General features: G+C 34.0%; 1 protein-coding gene across 2 annotated transcripts in view; it reads right to left on the bottom strand.

Moving 5' to 3' along the window:
• The window catches only part of Ago1 (Argonaute-1), a 41,930-nt gene that overhangs the window by 4,635 nt on the left and 14,856 nt on the right, over window positions 1-22,439 (bottom strand). Inside the window, exons 3-10 of one of the 2 annotated variants that reach the window (XM_064054752.1) lie at window positions 21,927-22,001; window positions 14,851-15,531; window positions 10,333-10,555; window positions 10,047-10,277; window positions 9,257-9,437; window positions 6,542-6,675; window positions 6,096-6,280; window positions 4,103-4,788 (exon numbers count right to left, since the gene is read on the bottom strand). In XM_064054752.1, the coding sequence (XP_063910822.1) occupies window positions 4,103-4,788; window positions 6,096-6,280; window positions 6,542-6,675; window positions 9,257-9,437; window positions 10,047-10,277; window positions 10,333-10,555; window positions 14,851-15,531; window positions 21,927-22,001 (2,396 nt within the window). Of the gene's footprint in view, window positions 1-4,102; window positions 4,789-6,095; window positions 6,281-6,541; window positions 6,676-9,244; window positions 9,438-10,046; window positions 10,278-10,332; window positions 10,556-14,850; window positions 15,532-21,926; window positions 22,002-22,439 lie in introns of both variants that reach the window. The other variant, XM_064054750.1, reaches the window with a different exon arrangement.

The raw sequence follows: 22,439 nt of genomic DNA on the forward strand, positions 1-22,439 counted from the left end.
ATAAAATTTTATTGGCAATAACGAGGCGAACAGTAGTACAATAGCAAGAGATATTTACAACTTAAATTTGTCGCGTGCCGGTAATCTCCAGATGTTAGAAAAGAAAATTACCATTATTTTATGAGTACAAGCCATAAATAAATATTTCTTACCATTGTACTACATTGTCTCGTTGTTAATAAAATTTTATAGGGTACAATGAAATTTCCAAAACTATACTATCGCACGCAAAAGTAGTGTGGGTACCCAGCAGAAAGAGATACTAGGCTTCTGCGCCTCCTTTTCGCGGGTTTCTATAATCCCATAAACACGTAAGTATATAAAATAAAGTGAACCAGAACTAAAATTTTCTGGTTTGAAGTTTTGAATTCGAAACCAGAACTTTATGAGGTAATATACATTGTGTTTCTTTGATTTGATACAACCCCTGTAACTTTTTTATTTTTAAAGATATACATAGTACATACATATAGTTCTTTAAGCAAATTTGTATCATTTTAAAAGATCACTTATGTGAATAAATGACATGAGTGTCAATTTTTCAAGCTATTATATTATCAGCAATAAATATGAATTTTTCGTCTATTTTATTGAATAACTTGTTAAGTATGATTTTAGAATATTGGTTGCTTTTGAATTTTTACAAAAAAATCAGTCTTTCCATTTATGAAAAAATATACCTAGTGTTCCATAAAAAAAGTTGGCGTCATTTCCGGTGATGTCGAAAGTGATAAAAAAATGTGAAGTTGCCATCACATAGATCTTGCAAAATGATACAAATGTGCTCAAAGAACTACAGGTTTATCCTTAAGAATAAAAAAGTTACAGGGGTTCTATCAAATAAAAGAAGCACTCTGTACGCACAATAATTATTTTTAAAACCTGAATAAATTTATTAGGGGTAGATTAGTATAAAAATTAATACAACGTTTATGCCTGTTCAATAATGATGAAACATGTTCCCAGTTATTTGACTATTTTTATGCTCTTTTTCAACTTTTATTTTCTTCGTCATTGACTTCATATTAATAATAATTTATTACACACTAGTTCTTTTCCACATATCTGTCATTATTTCGTAGTAAATTCGGGCACACTATATGCATTACTACATTATACCTGGTTGTAGCCGAAAGTTGAACAGAACCATAAAAAAAAGTCCAAGTTTATTTAGATAGACCTGTTACAAAATGTCCTTAGCTTATGCTCAGTAAGTAAAAAGTATAAATTTGTAAAACATGTGTATGATTTTCAATAAAAAAAAAATATATTACAAATTACCAGCAAAAAAATGCAATTTTATTAGGTAACTCCTCATTAGTTACATTACTAAGTTAAGGGTTAAATCTACATCTATATTTATTTTGATAAATACAGGTTGACTGCGAAATACATGCAAAAAAAAAAAATGGGGAATATGTCACAATATGATTATGTCACTGGCAAAAATTCACGGTCCTAAGTGGTAGCAGTGTCTAGAAAAAATTATTTGAAATTAAATGTAAATTGTTATACGCGCCGCTGGTAATGTTTCGTGACCTACATAATTACTGCAATGAATGGGTAGGGGACTCGGAGTAAGAACCAAAAAAGTAACTTTATCAGGCACTTTTTTAATCGCAACGTGAAAAACACGAAAAGGGCCAGTCATTATCGAGCGGTCGTTGAAATCGGTGTATGGTAGAGTTTTCCAATGCAGAGTGTGTCGATATGGTAATTTGTATTTGCGTCAGTGGTACAGCATCTCCGAGATCATGGTACCTTCAACCTCAAACTCACGATCGTGGTCGTGATGGGACAGAAAGAAGAAATTGGATTTTCGCAGCTTGTAGTGCATCCTACATTAAAAGAACACGGTCACATCCATACCATGTTGACAAAGTGCACGGTTTGGAGCCCGCTGATTGTCCACGTTGTGTAACTCACTTTTTGTCCGATGGAACTCCACGTAGTCAACAAGTACGATTTCAAGAGACTGTTTTCGATAAATGTGTATTGGTTGGATGAAACAATTCGTTTGTGGAAATCAACAGTGTCCAGAAATTATCGAAGAGCTTCAACAAGTGTAAGTGGCAGCCGCTACTTCGGTGTTTTTTTACCTATCAACAAACCTCTTGCGACGCTCTGACGCCTGTATTGCTAGTCAAGGACAACATTTTCAACATTTCTTGTAAAAAGGTAGTAGCATTCTAAGTTGCTCTTATTTATGTTCCAATAAACATTGTAAAATCGTTGTGACAAGGACCAAACATCCGTCAGAATCAAAATCACCAAAAAACTTTCACACTGACCTTTAATGATGAATGAGTAAATGAATGAACGAATGATAAGCAGCAAAAAGTCGGTTTTACTTTTAATTGAAACTGAAAGTGTTTAGGTCGTTTTTATTCGAACGTTTTTCCAACTCTGTTTACAAGGTGGCTCAGTGCCTTCGTATCGAGGGTGGTTCATGGGGGTTTTGCCCCATTCGATTTTTAATTTGTTTTTTCTATATTTCGGCTCTACTTGGGTGGGGGATGCCGTGGTTAAAATATTTGCACATATTTCGCAGTCACCCTGTACAATTAACGTTTTGAAAGTTTATTTTGGAAAGTACAAAATTAGGTTGCTTTGAAGTTCTGTACACACAGTCTTTGCGAACATCATAAATCACTGATCAGAATTCATGTGGTATTACAAATACGCAATGTTGTTTTTCTGTGCATAATGTAATATCTAAGTCCTACATTTAATTTTTCGGTCGTCTATGAGCCGCACAATTTTTTGAGGAATTTAATAATACATATATTGAAAGTTCTTTATTAAATATTTTTACTTTTACGAATATATCCCGAGTTTAATCTAGGAAAGTGTTGTAATAAGTTTCCTTTCACAAATGTGTACTGTGAAATTCGGTTTACAATAATTATGGTGTAAACAAGAAGAAGTTATATAACGTCTTGTTTTTCTAGCAGAGATTTTCAAATTAAATTTGAAAGCAACATAAAAACAGTACCAATAAAACGGCATTCTAAGAAAAAAATGGTTGAATGTTAAGCAGGGCCCTCTGGTGGACAGCTGCTACAACACTACATAATATATCTTCATCACCCGAAATCGCCCGAACTTGTGGCCGGCAACCACCCGCACAGCACAGAAATAACGATTCCACAATTTGGTATTAGAACAAGGTGTCTGGAGTTGTTTACCGCAGTTACGGATTTTTTAGGGTTATAAATGGTACAAAAAAGCTGACTTTTATTCGCGATACCTCCTGTCTCAGACAAATCAGCAAACAATTGCAACACTGTCTTAAAAAATGCTTGAACATGTCCGTTTGAAGTGGTCAAAACTTTGGTTAGCTTTATATATGCGATAAAGTAATGCACAAAATTCATAAAACGAGCAGCATTTGTTTTGAAAAATAAATAAATAAATAAATAAAAATAATAAAAAATGCCAAACATGTCAAGCCTTTCATTTTTACTATGCATCTTTTGACATATGTCAAAAAAAATATATATGTCAAATTTGTAAAAGTTATGAGGTATCAATGATTTTTATAAAGTTCAACTCATCCACGAACTATCAGAATAATTTTCTCAATTTTTTTGTTATGCAACCCCTACATGAAGCTACATTTTCATATGCAGAAAAATAAGCTTTATCAAATAATACAATCAAAATTATACCTTCCTAATAAAAAAAATCATTGATGACGTCACGACTTTTACAAATTTGACATGTAATTTTTTTTATTAAAAATTGCACACCAGACACAAATATAAATTAGGTCCTCTGGACTCAAGCTGGTTAATTCGAACTAGATTTTTTTTAAAGCGATATATCTCATATTTTTAAAATACAACTCCTGAAACCGAGATTATGTTCCCAATTTGGTTTTTTACATTTGTCATTTTTTACATTTATCAGCGACATGCTAAACTCTTTCCAAGGATGACTCGAGCACAAATTATGTTCACTGTCTGAAAAAGTCACGCAAATAAAGTTTCTTTGTTTTGTCTATACTTTAATTGAATTATCCACAAAATTCACGGTTACAGTTACACCAAAAAAACAATTGGATTGGCTAAACTACTTACAACACCACCGACTCTCTTACCTGTATGCCCTGGTGGCTGCACAAATAGAAATCAAACTCCGTCGGATGAGTAATCCCCACGTCCACCGTCGTACCCGCCGGTATGTTTCCGCTCTTCCCGCTCTGCTCCTTCTTGTCGGCGCAGAACAGCCTCGTGTGATGCCTCTTCTGCACGACGATGAAGGTAATACCCGGCTTATAGTCGCCCTCCAACTTGATGCACGCCTCACGAATGGCCGTCAACTCGTGCTGCAAAAGCTGCAAAAACTGCCCCTCGGACACGCCGTCCCTGTACAAAATGATCCGATGCGGCTTGTAGCCGCCTGTCGACTTATAGAACATGATAAGCAGCTCGCGCACCATCGAGCTCAACTCTTGTATGATCTCTTGTCGGTGCTGTTGTACGCGCACGGTAGCGGCGTACCGAGAGGGATGGGCGTCCATCGAACCGACGACTGCCGCGATCGACGGTTTCTTGTTGTCTCCGGCTGGTGGGTGAGTGACGTCGGCCCCCAGGAATATGACTGGTTCGTTAAATATCTTTGGTCTGATCGATGGCACAAGGATGCTATTGATACCTCCTAACTTAACGTTTATTTTGAGGCAGAGATTTGACAGTGTCTGTGGTGATGTTTTGTTTACATTTTTTGCTTGAACACATTGGGTGGCCATCCCTAATACTGTGTCGCCTACCCTTTTAACTTCAGCTGTTGGTTGGAAAACGAAATGAGTTATGCGAAATTCAGATAGTACAGATTTAAATGCCATTTCCTCATTATGGTGCAGATTTTTGCCACTACTATCCGATAGGCAGTATGACCTCAAGTGACTAAAATATTAGTAGGGTAACAGTAATTTGCATCCCAATAGGCATATACTATTTAAATCTGTAGTAATGTCTATACAACGAAACAAGCTATCGCATCCATATCTGAACATCCGTCCACGAGAAAAATCAAATAGTAATGGTTTATACATATATATATATTTTACAAAGATCGCAGATTTCTCTCCAAACATAAATATAGTTTTATGCAAAACTTTAAATTTTAGTAGCTATAAAATCAGTGTGAAATCCCAGAAAAGGTGAATTTATTTGTGGCAACACCATTACCTCACTTAAAGATTCATCAAACTTTCATATCTACTCTTTGTCCCAAGAAACTGTAAATGCGTAACAGAAGTAAATAGTGTCACAGTTTCATCTGGCCACTGAATCCAAAATACTCTATGGAAGTTGTAAGAAAATTGGTTTATCGAACCTTCATGCAAAAGAGATCATTTTCCACGTCTCAGAAAATTAAAAAAAAAGACCAAATATATATGAAATCAGAATAAAATAAAATTTTCAACAATGTTAAATTTACGGTACACTACAAAGTACATGCAAAATATCATATAGTCACAATGTTCCCTTGGTATTTAACCAATTCAATACTATTCTTATACCTTGTATACTCTTGCCATTTTCTAGGAAACCCATATGTTTTTCAGACACCTCTACACACCTTGAAAGTTAGTGCATTGTCGCAGTGTCTCGTAGACGAATGTAGGCATTTTCTTTCACAACATCTTTATGCCAAAAGATAATGGGAAGAGATTTCAGAACTATTTCCCAATCAACTTGATCGTGAAGTAGTGGAATTCGGATATTTTCTACAGGATGGGGCTACTGCACATCGAACGGGTGCAACATTACCTACTGCAATTTTATGATAACCTGTAATAAGTGAGCAACTGTAGTCTAGACTTCCACTTCGTTCTCCCTCAGTTTTTCAACATTTGGATATTTGCAAGACAAAATGTTAACAATAACAAAATACTTTAGAAGAATTACAAAAAAAAATGTTGCCACATCAACCAAAGTATGTTGCAGAAGATTTTTGGAAATATGAAACCACAATGATACAAACAAAAAAATCGTCTACTTCGTTAATTCGTCAGTTCGTATCCGTATTTATGTTTTAATGCGATACCTCATTTTGTTGAGCATATTTTAAAGTAGATCTCTTACCATAGACAGGTGTCTTTCCAGGCAGAACAACAACGACAAGTTGTAGTGACTGGAAAGTCGATTTCAGGTACCGGAACATCGGCTCGACTTGGTCCGGTCCTGTCGCGTATTTACAAAAACATGGTTGTCCGATTATTGGCATGCCTGCGTCGTTTGAGATTTTTTGTAGCTGCTGTGTGAAGTTTCTGAAAATATCAGGAAAACAACCGGTTAGAAAATTTTACAACACTCGTGGTAAGTGTAAGATAGTGAAAACCTTCCAATCTACTTAGTAATACCAAATTACACCTGTGCAGCACGTGTCGGAAGAATTGGAATTTCGAAAAACTAAACTAAAGTTTACACATTTGTTTCTAAAGTTACATTATCAAAATTCTTTCAAGTCGGTTGCAACGTGAACATTTTTCGTTTAGATCTACAGGTGGTACTAAAATGTAAATACTTGCCTTAAGGCGTCTTCTCTGACAGTGCGTTGAGGTGCAAAACATGCAATTGCCCATACTCTAATTTCTACACCCGTAAAAAATTGTTTTCCTCGCATATCCCATACGCCTTGATTCGGCATCGCTTGTTGTTTACTCTGAAAAAAGACCATGCGTTAACTGTGTTGTTCATTCGCTAGGATGAGGTGAGTCTACTTTGAGTCGACTTTACAAAGTTAGGGTAAATGAAAAATAATACAATGTAAAGTGTGTAAAAAAAAAAAAGAAAAATCACAGTTATCGAATGGAAAATAAATAAAACGATGTTGTAGTCAGTCACCTTAAATAACACGAATATCTTGTTTTTAGGGTACCAAATTAGTACTAATTGATGTGTATTCCTGTTGTCATGCGCAGTGGAAGAAAAAATTATATTTATGCGGGTAATCGTACAAATATTAAACCCATTTTTAAATATTCTTTAAAAAATCGTAAAGTGCTCTAAAACAAATTGGTTTACCTCTGTACGTTTAAGGTGGCTCCGCAAGGGTCGTTTTGTTTCACTGGCGTTAAATGTCTGACCGCAGTCCTCCATTAATAATTTAATATTTGCAATAAAATTTTGTACTTAATTATTACTTTCGTGTAGAAGAAAATTAATAAATTTAAATACTTCTGTACATCACACCTACCACTAAACAATTCGTCTAAAATGCTCAGATTATGTGAAAAATTCAAAACTAACTTTCATTTAAAATTCGTAACAACGTAACAACGAATAACACTGCGGCTTATGGAAGAAGGTTGGGTTGTATTAATCTTATGATTTAAATAAACAATTCGGACAATTAAAATTATCAATTTCTCCTATTCTTATACTAGGAAACCTACAAGATTTAATATGACGCTCTACAATGTTGAAAGTGTTTGATCAAAATTTCAGGACAAACGAAGTTATTTTTAAATACAACCCGTGTTTTTCCCTAGTCAAAATACACGTAGTCGGAGCCACCAAAAGGAGGAAAAATTATAGGAACACGAATATGATGTCGAGTTCGAGCTACAAGCTCAATCTCGGTGTCGGTGTCGGTGTCGAGGACAGGTCTGAACTGAGTCTGAACATAGAGCATGTAACGCCGCGCTATAGAAAGAGAGAGATAAATAAACTATTTAATAAAATGTGTTCGTTTGACTGTTCCAACGACTAAATTAGGTACAACAATTGATACCGTTTTCACACGCTTTATTACTCATTTAAGAACTGTTATTCATATCACTCATTTTTTGTTACTTTAGTCAGCAATTACACATTCACATTGTACTTTACTAATTTTTTTTTATACAATATTATTATAATAATTAATTATGTTTCTATATGATAAATAAATAAGAAAAAGTATATTTTATAATAAAGAACAATTGAGAATACATGGATATTTGCTTTAATTAACCTAATCATCATTTTGTCAAAAAATACAAATTCAGCATATTTTTGGTTTTTGTTATTTTTTAAGAGAAAATTAATGACTTCGCAGCGTATACGTGTTTAATTTATATAAATGGACATCACAGAGTCAAAACTCCATCCGTGGGTCCCTAGGTCGACGCACTCTTTTTTTTTATATATTTACCTACTGTTTTATTCAGACGTCAAATAATGATAAATACTGTGTTACTAACGTCAAGGAACTTAAATTCTTTTAAATGTTGGTAAATATTTATTGTATGGAAGGGACGTTTTAAATATTTCAAAAAATTCGAACTAATAACAGTTTCTCATACATAAACTAAAATTCTTACTGTTACTATTAATAAAATATAGATAATTGCGTACGCAATTTTCCACTCTTGACACACTTATTCATAAAACGGATCAAACTTTACACCATTAATTGCACCTTAAATTTATTGAACGCAAAACTTGAAAAAATAAATTACTTAAAAAATTCCGAAAGTTTTTTTTTATTATGCAGATATACATGCATCTTATAATATAGTTTTATTCTCCAAACCAAATACACATCCACAAGTCAAAATTAGGTCTGTCGTAGTCTTTACTAACAAAGTCAACATAAAGCCACAAATGATCACTTTCACAACATGCCCTCACGTAACGACACAGCAACATATAAAAATCGAAGTTGTAGTACATACAACTGTCAATTATCGAGGATCTAGCACGTCCATATTATAATTAACACGAACACAATTCTGCACATTCAAATGAGTAATTCCAAAATGCGGCTTTGAGAATTTCAGAATACGAAAATCACGACTAATCGTACGAACTCCAATAAGACAGAAATGTCAATGAGAAGATAAAGGAAAAAATGTAAACATCTTCAGGTGAACATTATTTTAAGGTCCATTTAAGTCATTGAGGCAATGTGAAGTCGCTGTGATGTTCAAAAACAAAAACAAAAAAGTATGATATTCATAAACCAAAAACTGCGTACAAGCTATTTCCATTTCATTTTCTTGAATATGAACATTCCACTCATTATTGAGACAGATTAAAAACGATTATTTTTAAATTACTTGCTGCTACGTATATAATTAATTATATTGATGTTTAAGTTTTTTTGTTTGACTTAATTAGACCTTTAACTTCCTGAAAAACCTCAAAAGCAATTTTGAAAATTTTGAAGCCACTCGCGTTACCCATAAAACTGGCAGAGTTCAGCCAGTTTCTACATACTAAAATAAGTAATACAACTTGAAACTAACGTGCCAGCCCACCTGTCCGCTGAGGGAAGCCACCCGACCACCGTACTGCAGTTTGGGAGGTGGAAGCACCCTCCCTCGCACTTCCATCATGTTATTACTAATGGTCAAACCGAATTCCTGGACGTAGGGGTCGTTGTTGAAGTCCGCTCTTCTCACTAGGTTGTTGATTTCACGTTCTCTGTCTGGCGCTGATCTGCAAGTTTTTACAAAAATTTTAGCTACTAGGGCGACTTTGTACTAAAATTTCAAGCAATTAAAAAAATTGCTGAAAGCTCGTCCGCATTTTAAAGGCCCAACAACACGGCAATTTATCTTGAAAATACAAACAACAACGCTGACTAATCCAAGGTAACTTGAATTATTGTCTAGCACCTGCTAAAAAACTCGTAGTGTGTTTATTTTTTCAGCACCGGATTACGTTTTATCTTGTTTATGATACGCTTATCCAATAGAGATTTTACGCTACAGACAGGAATCAACAGGTGATCTACAATGTGACCAGAATATAAAACGGTTTTTATTTTTTTGTACACCATAATGGGTGGCACGGCGCTATCATGAACAACTCCACTTTCACAATAATTTAAATATTGAAATTTCAGTTAATAAATACCGTGCTAGACATTTTTTCATTTTGAAAATACATTATTGCGTGTAATAAACACGCCATGTGTTCCAACGTGCTGTCTTTCAGAAACCACATTCCTTTACTTTGATTGACATTTCACTGAAATAAGTCACAACAACTCAGTCACACAGACCATTCTTAAGTCAGTTAATACAGTTTTACTACAATAAATACCTTGCTGTGGCTTTTATCATAGTGGATGTTTGCATGTCCGTTAGCTTCTTGATGCATCGTTGGCCAGCTACAATGTTACAAACTTCTAACGGCAAATAGGTGTGTTTGTGTTCCTGGCCAACCTGGAGGCACGGTAAATGGGGATATCGCAGTTTCATTTTGTACTTATCAAGGAAATATTTCGCCACGGTACATTCCACCGTCTGGCCGTTGTCCAGTTGAAGAGGAAAACTAAATTTCGAATAAGTTTTAGTCGGATTGAACGTCGGAAAGTAAAGATACTCACGATTGCATTTGAGCCGGTCTTCTCGTCACATTGCACACCCTGTATTTCCGCCTCATGGTGCCGCAATGCGTTATTTCGATTTTAAGTCCTTTTATTTCTTTCGTAAATTTGACACGCTGACTATCCGTCAATGGTTTTCTTTGTTCGTTGATGTCCCGAATATCTAATACTTCACACATAAACTCTATTACGGGCTGGGCCTTGTAGAAAGCCGTTGCAGATACTGTAAAAAGAGAAGTACAAAAATCAGATATCCTCAAATTTTTTAGATATATTATTACATATATATTTTTTTATTTCAATCGCACTATGTATGGGTACTTAATTTAAGATATGTATTGTCTTACATTACTGTAAAATTATTTTACATAATTTTTCAATCGTTAGCAATTAATGCTCGATTTGTATTGTTTATTTAACGATATAAATAGATAGCAAGGTAACAATGACAATGATTTCATTGCAATTAGAAAATAAATACTTCCGATGATGTAATTTTTTAACTCGGCAAATCGTATGCACATGCAACTTAAATGAAAATACGTAATAGTTTTTGCATTATTATTACTAACTACAAATTTACCTCTGTGTAGAGTCTACTTCATATCTTGAAGACACCTTAGCTGAAACATTGATAAACACAAATTCAGGAAAAAATCGATGGTGTACGTCTACAGAATACACCATCGGTTTCAACTTAATTTTTTCATAAACAAATGATTCAAGGTTAGTCAGTACTTTGCCTTATAATTTTTTCTTTTTTAACTATTTTGTCGTAGATTTCAATGATTTGAGTTTTTCATTCTACTAATTAATTCTCTAGACGTACCAAGTTTTTAACAACCACATGTACGTGGATTTTTTTAAGATATCCGTTATAAGTTATCCAAATAAACTTAAGTTTTTCGGTTATTTACTAAAGGAATTCACTAGCTTGCATGGCGAGATTCATGTACCTGTGGGGATTAGACGTCCCAAACTGGAAAATAATAACTGCCTTCTAGGAACGCATCTATTGTATTCATAGGATTAAGTTTAATTTCACTAAATATTCTTTGCATTTGTATTTACGAGGATAATTTTATGGCTTCTTCGAATTTTTGGTTTACCTCTGCTGATATCCCGTTACGTTCTCGGACAAAAACCATCCGTGTGGAATAAAATAGAAGTAATTTAGCACAAATATAACACAACAATTCCATCTATCCACGCATGACCATTTCGATGTTACAAAAAAATAATATAGCTATACAACAAATATTTAAAAAATGCAAAAGGTAATTGTTAAATAAATGTTAAAGGAGTAATTGTTCCAATCACTGGTTCAGATGGACATTATAGGGTTAGTGACGACTACAAAATCACAAGTACCGATGAAAATAAAGGGATGGTAAAAGAGAACAAAGACATGGCAAAAAATTAGGTGGAAAAACAAAATATAAATACAAGGTGTAGGTCAGTCCACTACACCGTTATCGCTGTAAATATAGTCATTTATGTTGGATTGGAGCTTATCTGTACAAGGCCGTAACGACGTAGGCTCAGTTGTTAAACTTGAATTCGTCACATTTTTTTTTTATAATTGTGAGCACTATTCAGTATCTCGGTGCCAATTGCGTTTGTCATTTTAAAACTTCAGCAGTGATAATATTAAAATGTTTGAATTAAAGTTTTGAAGATTACATATAAACATGTAATTTATGTTGCTATAAATATTTTTGATTTTATTCCATAATAGCACATAGTAAGACGTTTTGGGTAACAATGAACTTTAACTATGGTACAACGAGGCATGCCCCCTGTTGCCATTCTACCTCCATGCATGCATTACAGGTACTATTGAAATATGAATTGCTTCTATAAAACTCCTACTGTTTTTACTCATTCGTCACTTATTTTCATTAGATAAGGTTTGCAGTTTCTAAATTTATATGACAAACAAATAAAATATTTTTTATTAGACCCAACATTGCGGTGATTCTAAAAGCTCAATGTCTCAGAAAGAAATCGCATTTTTAAGGTTTTTGTATAATTACAGGGGTGGCGCTTTGTCTCTTAAACGACAAGTTCGCAAAAACTGTGTCAAGTTCTTATCGACAGGTGATTTTCAACACCCTCGACCTTTCAGGTTTTCTTTGATCTAGATTAATGAATTTTTCAGGTCTGATCGGTATTTGTACATGAGTTAACATCGAAACATCTATAAAATAGGCTCACAAAAAAACGCCAAATAGGAATTTAAAAAAATATATGTCAATAACAAAATTAAGACACTTGATGTAGGTTAACAAACATATTTAACATGAAAAGCAATTAATTTAATAAATACTTATTTTAATTTATTTAACTATAATTCACAATATTTATCTTTCCTGTAGAGTCCATGTGAGTTATCCTCATGTGAATTACTAACTACGTAAAATGGCATTTCTTTTATTTTCTTTCTTTTTATTTTCGACGTTTCTCCTTTCAGCATTAGTACTTTGGTTTTTTCAGATGTTCTCGTTCGCAAACAATCCAGTAAGTTTACTAAGAATCTTTTCTAATCTCCTGAACGAGTCATGCACATTAGTAAAACTTTCCTTTGTAGAACAAATGACAGATTGAGTAAGTTTTGCACAAAAATATTTGTGTGTATTGAAAAATGTAACCAAACTAATGCAATTTCATGAAATAATGTAAGAATATAAATACGTTGCACAATTCGTAAGATCCAATATTAACAGAAGTAAGTGACTTTGTTTTTTTCGAGTTTTTTAATTGTTTGGAATTAAACCTTGTAATGTACAAAGAAAAAAAGTGGAGTTTTAATTAAGTTTATTCAGTTTTTTAATTAATCTTTGTTTTACCAATTCTTAAAATAAATTTGAATCTGCAAATTTTATTTTTTTCATGATAACTCCGAAGTTAATGGAGGCGGATCCACAACCAGAGGTTTAGTATTACACTATTTTATAAAATTTAAATAGTATTTCCTATGTAAAATTTTTAGGTCGGGCCCTCAAATTATTAGTGGTGATAATCAGGAAAATTTTAGTTACCGTTTTACTATCAATATGATATTCCACAAATACAAATTAAACTTGATAGTTAGTTCAACAGTTTCGGAGACTTTCTCTCTAATAAAATGGACACAGACGACAGACAAACAAATGGAAACGGGAGACCTATTTTTTCGTACTTTGGGAGTCATCAAACATTGAAAAAACAAAAATTTACCCACTGAAATTCAAAAAATCTAAAGAAATTTGTGTTTTATTTTATTGGAAATATTCCAGTCAGTGTTCAATTTATTTCGATTTAAGCTGAATTTAAAAAAGCCGTATTATGTATTATATTTTCGTAATTGAAAAAAAAAAAAAAAACTTAAATCGAGACAGCCCTGCCTAATTTTTTTGCAACCACTATTGTTCATTTAGCTATAATTTAAATTTTTTATATCAAAATCTTTTTTCGATTTTGAACATATTCTAAAGATGTAGACATAATTTTGCCAGCATTAATACTCACACGACTTCGTAACTCGGCCAATGTCTGTTAAAAACTCGAGAATGCTTTTAGTCCGAATGTAACGTAAACAACTGTTATTACGAAATCCGAATTAACTTCATTCATAAAATTATCATACTCATTTGAGTTAAGTAACAATTGCACTTACTTCCTTGTATGTATCTATTCATGGACAAAAATATGGAATAATCTGAAATGGGGATTTGCGTTATCGTGCACTAACACGTATCTAAATATTTCATATTTTTGTCCACGAGTGTATAATTTTTATTGCTTAAATTGATAATAATTACTGAAATCGCCTCGTTGTGCGCAAATTCTAATAGGTAATAATGTTTTTATCCCATTCATAAATATCTAGTATAAAAATATTTTACATTACATCACTCAATTATGTTTTTATTGGTTCTACTAGAAATATTTGAACTTTTAACCAATTTTTCCTAAGAAGTCATTGTTTATTGTATAGAAAAAATATTCAACTTTTTGTTAAATCGTTTTTAAAAAGCTTCTAGAGTGCAGAAATTCTGTTTTAAGTTTGAAACAAAGGGTCATTATAACGAAAATGGACAATAGGTTATCCACTTTAAAATTCCTTTTTCTTTAACTTACAATCTGAGATATTTTTAAATTAATCTCATCTGTATTGGCTTTTCCCGTAATATGATTAGCCTTATATCACGCAGACCACCATAATATTGATAAGTAGTTTAGACTAGCACCTCCCACTAACAATGATTATATTTATGACGGAAGCGCGCATGCGCAACCAACAATGCTCTTCAATACAGTGGATAATTTCATTGAAAAGATCGTTTAAAACCATCTAAAGCGAAAATTTCTAGGATCTGGTTTACTAGTTGAGTCCATAAATTTGAATTTTTGAAAAACTATAGTTTTTTTTTTAAATCAAATTGTGGTAAAAATATCAAGTTAATTTTATTTACATATATACTTTAGTTCAAAAAACGCGATAATAAAAATAACCCACTCAAACTCTCTTCTTACCGTCAATATTCAACATCATCTTCCACTGACTCGGCCTGACGGACTGATGAAACCCGAACCACACTTCCCTTCCGCCTCCCAACGGATGATAATATCCTTCTGGACTGCTAAAGAAACTCCTCCCCACTGGAGTATAACTCATCGATGGCAAATGCCTCATGACGACATCCAGCGCCAAGATAGCCTCATACGGTATCTGCCTCGTCCTCCCTTCGAGTGCCTCTTCGAGTCCGTACAACGAAACCTGAGCTACCCATTTGATCGTCACCCTGAACAACCTGTCCTTGCCTTCGCCCGGCAGGGTGACTTCGAGCTCTTCGCGAGAGTTGCCGATCGGCAGGGGGTCTCTCGTGTAGAGGTTGTTCCTGCCGTCGAAGACGGGCTTCAGGTTCCCGAAGATCTTCCCGTAGGCGTGCACCATCGTCTCGATGATTTCGCGATTCACCTTCCTCGGACACTTGTCCGGCTGGATGCTGACGTCGTAGTGGTGGACGAAGCCACGCGGCATGGTCACTTGGAAATGGTTCGCTTTCAGACCGATGGGACGACCTTCACGACCTAGGTTGGGTCGCCGGGGACATTGGAAGACCGGTGGATCTGTCGTGGGTGGCACGGTAGCGAGGGCCGTGCTAGTCGCACCCACAACGGCCACGGCAGAGCTGGTGCTTCCGGGGGCGGACGCTGAAAATTTCAACCAATCAAATTAATTTAAACGAATCGAAATATAGTTTTTTCGCTGTTGTTACGTTACCGCACTGCGTATTCCTTCGAAACGCGTTTTTGACAGATCCACGCATCGTTTTCATTATTGGCTAGTAGAGGAAGCGATTGTAATCTGTATATTGGGTGATTCTTAGCATAGTATTGTGAAAAACTTGAGAGGCGTTTTCCCGACAACAGTAAGAATCAAAGTTCCAGAAATGCTAGTTTTCAAGTTACCGGGTGGTAAATATAAATTAAGAATTTCTATAGAAACAATAATTAAGCAATGATTATTGCTTCTTTAAAAATTCTATTTTATTATTAATCACCCTGTAACTTGAAGCTAACCATTTTTGGATTTATATTAATATTAATATGGACTTTTCTTCTATTTTCATATCAGGAACAGGTCACTCAAGTTTTTCCCACATAAAAGGAATCACCCTGTATATAAATTAGTGACTGTTAAATGCCCTTCTGTAGAGAAAACATTATGTAAACGATAAAAGTAGAATAAACAAGTTATGCCGGCTGTCCCAAATTTGTTTCTCAGATTACAGCTCCCTTAGCATACAGTTGAAATACTGGTACGTTGTGGTGTATAGGTTATGTTCAATAAAAACAATAAAAAGTTGAGTTATCAAAAGTGTGGCGGCCATTATCGCCCAAATACCACAAGAACTCATCTTAAATCTCAAATGAAAACAGAGAAGTATTTTTCACATGGTATATTTCTTGAAAAAAAAAAAAAATCTGAAAATTCATACAGTATTTTAATTAATAATCACTCCTAAAAAATCTAAATCTCCTGGATCTCAAGTTATCAATCTCAACTTTTTTTCTTATGGTACATTTTCACATGTTAAACAGACGAACTATATATACTATAATTCTGGGTAACTTGAAACTAGTAGGCTCAGAAACTTTTCGCGACAGATAATTAACAGCCAATAACGCCACTTTTTTCTAATTTGGCTTTTACGCTTTCCAATATCATAACAGTGAGACAATAAAAAATTACCAGCCTGTATATATAACACCGAGTTATTTTTAAATTTCTGCTCCAGTTACCCACGACGCTTACGTCAGCGGCGAAATTGAAACTGCTGACATAAGCGTCATAGTAAACTAGAGCAGAAATTTAAAAAATCACCCGATATATTCTAAATGCTATTTAGTATATAACTAAACACGCGATACTTCCTCGCTATAATTAATTTATTAGAGTTAGAAAAACTGTTAAAGGGTAAGGTTGTAAATACAGTTCTTTGTGTACAGAGTGTTCTGTTTGTGAATCATAACATTCAACTTGATCTGGTTGGCCTCTCCTTAGACCCACAACCATAGAGATAAACTAAGGTAGAGTTTGCGAAATACGGTTATGGGTTAATAGTACAGTGCTCCAACGAAAATCGTGGTTTTATTTTGTCTTCTCCAAACCTCGTATTTGTGAACAAAGAGCATCTTAAACTATTCCTGCCACAACAAAGTGCCGCCGTGAAAGTTTGGGACGGTCTCACAAATTAGTAACAAAGGGTCGCAACGAATTTGGGACGGTGTCATAAATTTGCATCTAATGACCCGTATTCCTTTACAAATTTGCAAAACCACAGTTCGTCACAGGGGGTGCAATAAATCTACTTGGGACTATATAGAATCTTCAAATGTCGATATTTCAATTTTCTCAAAAACAATAATCTGTATTTTATTATCATATCTTACTTTGTTGTTTACTCTTTTCATATATTAATGTGTGCTTAAAAGAGTAAAAATTGCAAAAACTAAACTAAACAAAAGTCGAAAGGGAATAAAAAATACAGTAAGGTGCAATAATAAAATACAGGATGTTCCATTTGAAAAAACTGAAAGATTGATATTTGAAGAATATAATTCTTACAACAACGCGCATATAATTTAAGAAATGAAAAAAATAGCTTATAAAATTTTATTGCCAATAACGATATTGACAGTAGTACGATTTTATATAAAAAAAATAAACCTGGACAAATGCCAGTGACATGAACGTCTTATTCTCACTGCTTTTCATTGATCTATGAGAACCTGATTTTCTCATCTTATCCTTTTTTTTTTAATAAACTAGTACAATGGTAAAAAATATATTTATGGTTCATACTAGTTCACCGGCACACGGTCGGATTTGCGCTAGTCTTAAACTTAAAATTGAAAAATAATTAAAATAGCCACTGAATAATTGAATAATGATTCATCTGACATTTTTTGACCCCTTGCATAAATTTCAATAAAAATGGAATAACATGATCACGTCGCATCAGAATTTCACAAGTAAACTGTGGTTATAAAGCCTAAAAATACATCAGAGTATATATATTTATAAAAATATATAAGATGCTCAATTAAAAAAAAAAAAAAAAACTAGCTTGTTGTTGGTTCCTATGCCTCAAAAACAAAACACTCTGTACAGAATAAATTTAATGAATGCTACCCTGCGTAGAAGTTTTTAAACTCATATAAAAAAACATCTGCAACATATTTTTGATGTTACGTGATTCTTACATGAGCACAGCATAATACAGTTATGCTTGGGACCTATCAGCGTGACATAAAACAAGATAAAAGAGCTTGCCACATGAAGGTAACTTTTCCGGGATGGAAACGTGAACGAAACTCAACATAAATCGAAAATAAAATTTGAATTACCATTATTGCTAACCGAATTGGAAAGTTTTTTTTTTTTTGAAACCCGAAATAGCTACTTTGATTCTACAAGTAAAGTTGGAAAATTCTGTGCAATAAAACAGAAACATTTTTTTTACAGTAACTGTAACATTTTTTGTAAAAAGCTCCTTTATATTCTTTAAATAAACAATCAATTAACAATGTAGTCCGCTACTGTTTGTGTTTAAGAATCGAGGAGTATTTTAAAAACGAAGGAAGTATTTTTCAATCGATTTTCAATAGCTTTCCTTTTCACAAATGAAATGGGATCTAGTAAATTCTTAGGGCACACTTTGCTGATCTTTGTCAACATCCACTGAGCCCTTACCCTACGAAGAATCCCACCTTTGGTCCATGAGATAATCAATATATTTTCAGAACGAAATATCTCCCATTATTAACACACCTAGTATAGTAGTCCAACTCTGACTTCGTTTTTATGGCACTGCAATCTCAATTACCGCAAGTATTACTGCCCATTCACAATGGACATAAGGCATAACAAGTACATAAAGCTTACATAAATACGTAAAGTTGAAACGATGGAAAACGTGTACCCCTGTTCACAGTGGACGAACGTAATTCTTATGCTTATGAACGTTTTATGTAATCCTTGTGTGCGTACACAAAGTTGAAATAAGTTCAACTTTGTGCACGAATTATGTCAAAATTATGTTAAAATCTAGGGACTTTTGAATGCTGCTATTGAATTCCCTTTGACAGTTGGCACTTGGCACTTCACACCTTTGATTATATTATATAAATTATAATCAAAGCTTCACACTGCAAGTCTGTTCTGTACTGCGAGTTGTCCAGTTCGAATATCGTATGAAATTGTAGGTTAGATATTTTTTTGACTCAGTTTGAGGTTAGCCGTTTCTGTGTTTAGCCGGGAGTTATTCCGTTCTGCGTTTGCGCAGTTTAACAATTCTTACAGAGTTCACTCTGTCCACTGTGAACGTAGATAAGCATAAGCCAGACACAAACCAAAAACGTAAATTATGTTATGCGCTCGTTCTTATGTCTTATGTCCATTGTGAATGGGCAGTTAGGAACAAGATTGAAAATGTAACTAGCCGTACCATAACTCATCTTAAAGGTTTACGGGCGCATACGGCCCTGTGTAGTGTAGACGGTTGGTCCCTTGATGGTTTATGATGGCTGAATTACTTACGGCAGAGGCCTATTGTGAACACTTAACTCCTTCACAATAGGATACACTCATAAAAACGAACCAGCAGTTGGAGCACTATACTATAAAATTTTAAAAATAAATAGTTTATCATCTTCTTTTAGCATTTTGATGAAATTTTTCTTCACGTATCTTTAAAAACCAATATCTATATTCTTTATGGAAATTTCGTAACGCACTTTTTGCCACGGTTTTCAGCTTACACCTTACGTTAAAGTACGACGAAAGATATTTGCAAACGCCGTCAATTACTTTATGAGGGATCTTTAGTACTTTAGACCGCAACCTGTAATACAACCATTACGAACCCTTCGCAAAAGAGGTACGACTTCAGCCAGAGCCGGACTTCAAATTTTGGAGCGTTCATATATGAATCATGGTAGAGTTAATTTTTATTGGGATTTTTCTGGGAAATATGTATTTGTAGGTAAGCAGAGAAAAATGTTGTGCCTCGGTGGGATTCGAACTCACGTCTCCTTGCATTCCGGGCAGGTATGCTGACCACTACACCACAAGACAACTTATCTTTACTCTGCTTACCCATGTGTTATTGTGCCGCCACATATTTTTGCAAAGATTTAAAAAGTTTTAAGAACCACACTTTCATGTGTCCTTAAATTTTAAAGTTAAATTCCTTGAAAGTGGTCCGTTTAACAATCTACCTGTTCACGTATTGAAAAAAATACGGTCCTGGAAAGGTAAGGGTGGGGAGTAATCTTGATTAACAGTTTTATGCTGGGTGCATTTTCCGAAGTGGTCGCAAATTTTACAGCTACAATTCCCATAATTGATGTCATTTGCAAATACCTTTTGTCGTACAATACCCCAGCAACATAGTTGATTTTTTTGTCGGAAATGAGATACCCTAAAATGCTTGTGTCGACGAAGCTTCTTTTGCTGTATCTCATTTTCAACAAAAGAAATCGATAATGTTTTCCATATAACGTATAAGCTAAAAACAGTGGTGAAAACCACGTTCCGAAATTTCCATAAATAACTCAAATAATGAATTTTTAAAATACATGATAAAAATTTCAGTAAAACTTAAAAAGAAAGTTGACGAAATACTGTTTAAAAAAAAACTGCCGCTGTGTTCCATAGAGTAACTTGGGGACAATTTATATTTAAAATTTCATAGCAATCAAGTCTGTTTATAACGGACGTATTACACACTGAAACAATCATTTGGAAAACTGTAATCAGTAACCACGTACGGAAACGTATCTATTTTTGCGATCTTTTTCCGAAAGTAAAAAAATTATGAAATAATGCAGCCAGAATAATTGGACATAATTTTTCATGTATGTGACGTTGTGAATTGTATTTAACGTGTGTCGATTCTTCGTTCCCTTTTAGCGTTTTTACGTTAATCAAAAAGTAAAGCCAACTCTTATTACCGATTTCTTTTTCGTCGCAAATGTTTAATTTCAGTTGACAGTGATCATAAATAGTGTTTCACTGAAAAAACAAAACAAGACAGTGAAATTGAAATGATAATTAACGACATGTCTCTACTTTTTTTCATGAAAATGGAAGTTAAATGAGGCATCATCAAAAACCAACCCAACCTGACTCATCCTCAAGACCAAGCTCCGCCAGGACGCTCCTGACAATCTCCGGTAGTGCAAACACCATCGTTTCACTCGAATTGATAGAACGTAAGACGAGAAAAAAAACACGATTATGACACGAACACAAGAACGATCACAAACATGAAATGGGGCCAAAATAACTGCGAGGTGCATATGAGTGGTATTTTACCTCAAAAAACTACTACAAAAACGGAAAAGATATCTTGTCTAAAAACCCGATGGACTTTTTGTGTTACCATTCTTGTTCCCGAATGAATAATTTTATGTAATATTATAACTTAAGACGGAACAAAATAAAATCAACACGTGCTTTGGACACAAGGGTAACTGTCAAAATTTACGATAAATTAAAATTTGTATTTTGCGAAAATATTCGACACAAAGTTAAAAAAACGTCCAACTCTTAGTTGCCTTACAAGTAACAAAGCAAATGATTATACGAACGACGATAATATGAAATATAGATCCTCCCGACACTCGAGATTAAACTAAGATACTCAAAAATAGATCACATTATCCTTATCAAAGATAAATTTTCAGATCTCACGAAGATAATAATTTCTCCAACCTGTAGATAACACATTAAACAAAAATAACAGCTAGGTGGGCGGAGAGAACGGTTTACATTGTACAAATTCATTTAAGAAAATAAGATTTCTATACACATGTTACATATTGATAAAACATACTTCTGACATTTTTTATCTCTACATAGTACTTATCCCATTGTTATGAGATACACAACCCAACAAGAATTTCAACGATACCATAACGGGTTTGTTTATTAGTAAAATAAAGAAAATATAAAAGAAAGCAGAATTAAAATGAAAACCCGCACTACGAAGGCCAATATAATGTTGAAATAAAATAAAATGTAATTTTAGTTATTTTACCTGACAGTGGATCTGTGAATGTGGTTTGTGGTGGAGGACTAGCACTTTGACGAGGCGGGCTGGTCTGCCACGACTCTGAAAAAAAGCTTTGCTTACGAAAAATAAACAGTACTAAATGTAAAACTATTTAAATAAACAAACAAAAAAAGGTACGACACCAAAACTGGCAACAGAAACAAAGAAAACTCGAAAACCAAACGAACCTAACTGGACGAACGACATATTTCACCGGTAAAATAAAAATTTAAATCAAAACTCGGTTTATGGATGAAGAACACCCGGATACAAATGAACCGAACTGCCGAAGAAGTCAAACACAACTAATAGTCAGCTGGAAGGTCTTCTAGACGGGATAATTACTGTCGGAGGGGGGTGGTTTTATTGGTGTTTACGAGGGATGCAGGTACAAAACCTGTCTATAGTAGAAATATTTCCCCCACCACTAAAAGTTACGAAGTTAACTCGGAATTTTCTTTTGGAATATAATAATAGAAAGTAAGAAGTTCTAAATCA

Source organism: Zophobas morio, unplaced genomic scaffold (assembly GCF_036711695.1).
Source record: "Zophobas morio isolate AGI-343-1 ecotype UQ-CSIRO unplaced genomic scaffold, CSIRO_AGI_Zmor_V1 ptg000012l, whole genome shotgun sequence".
Taxonomy (NCBI): Eukaryota; Metazoa; Arthropoda; class Insecta; order Coleoptera; family Tenebrionidae; genus Zophobas; species Zophobas morio.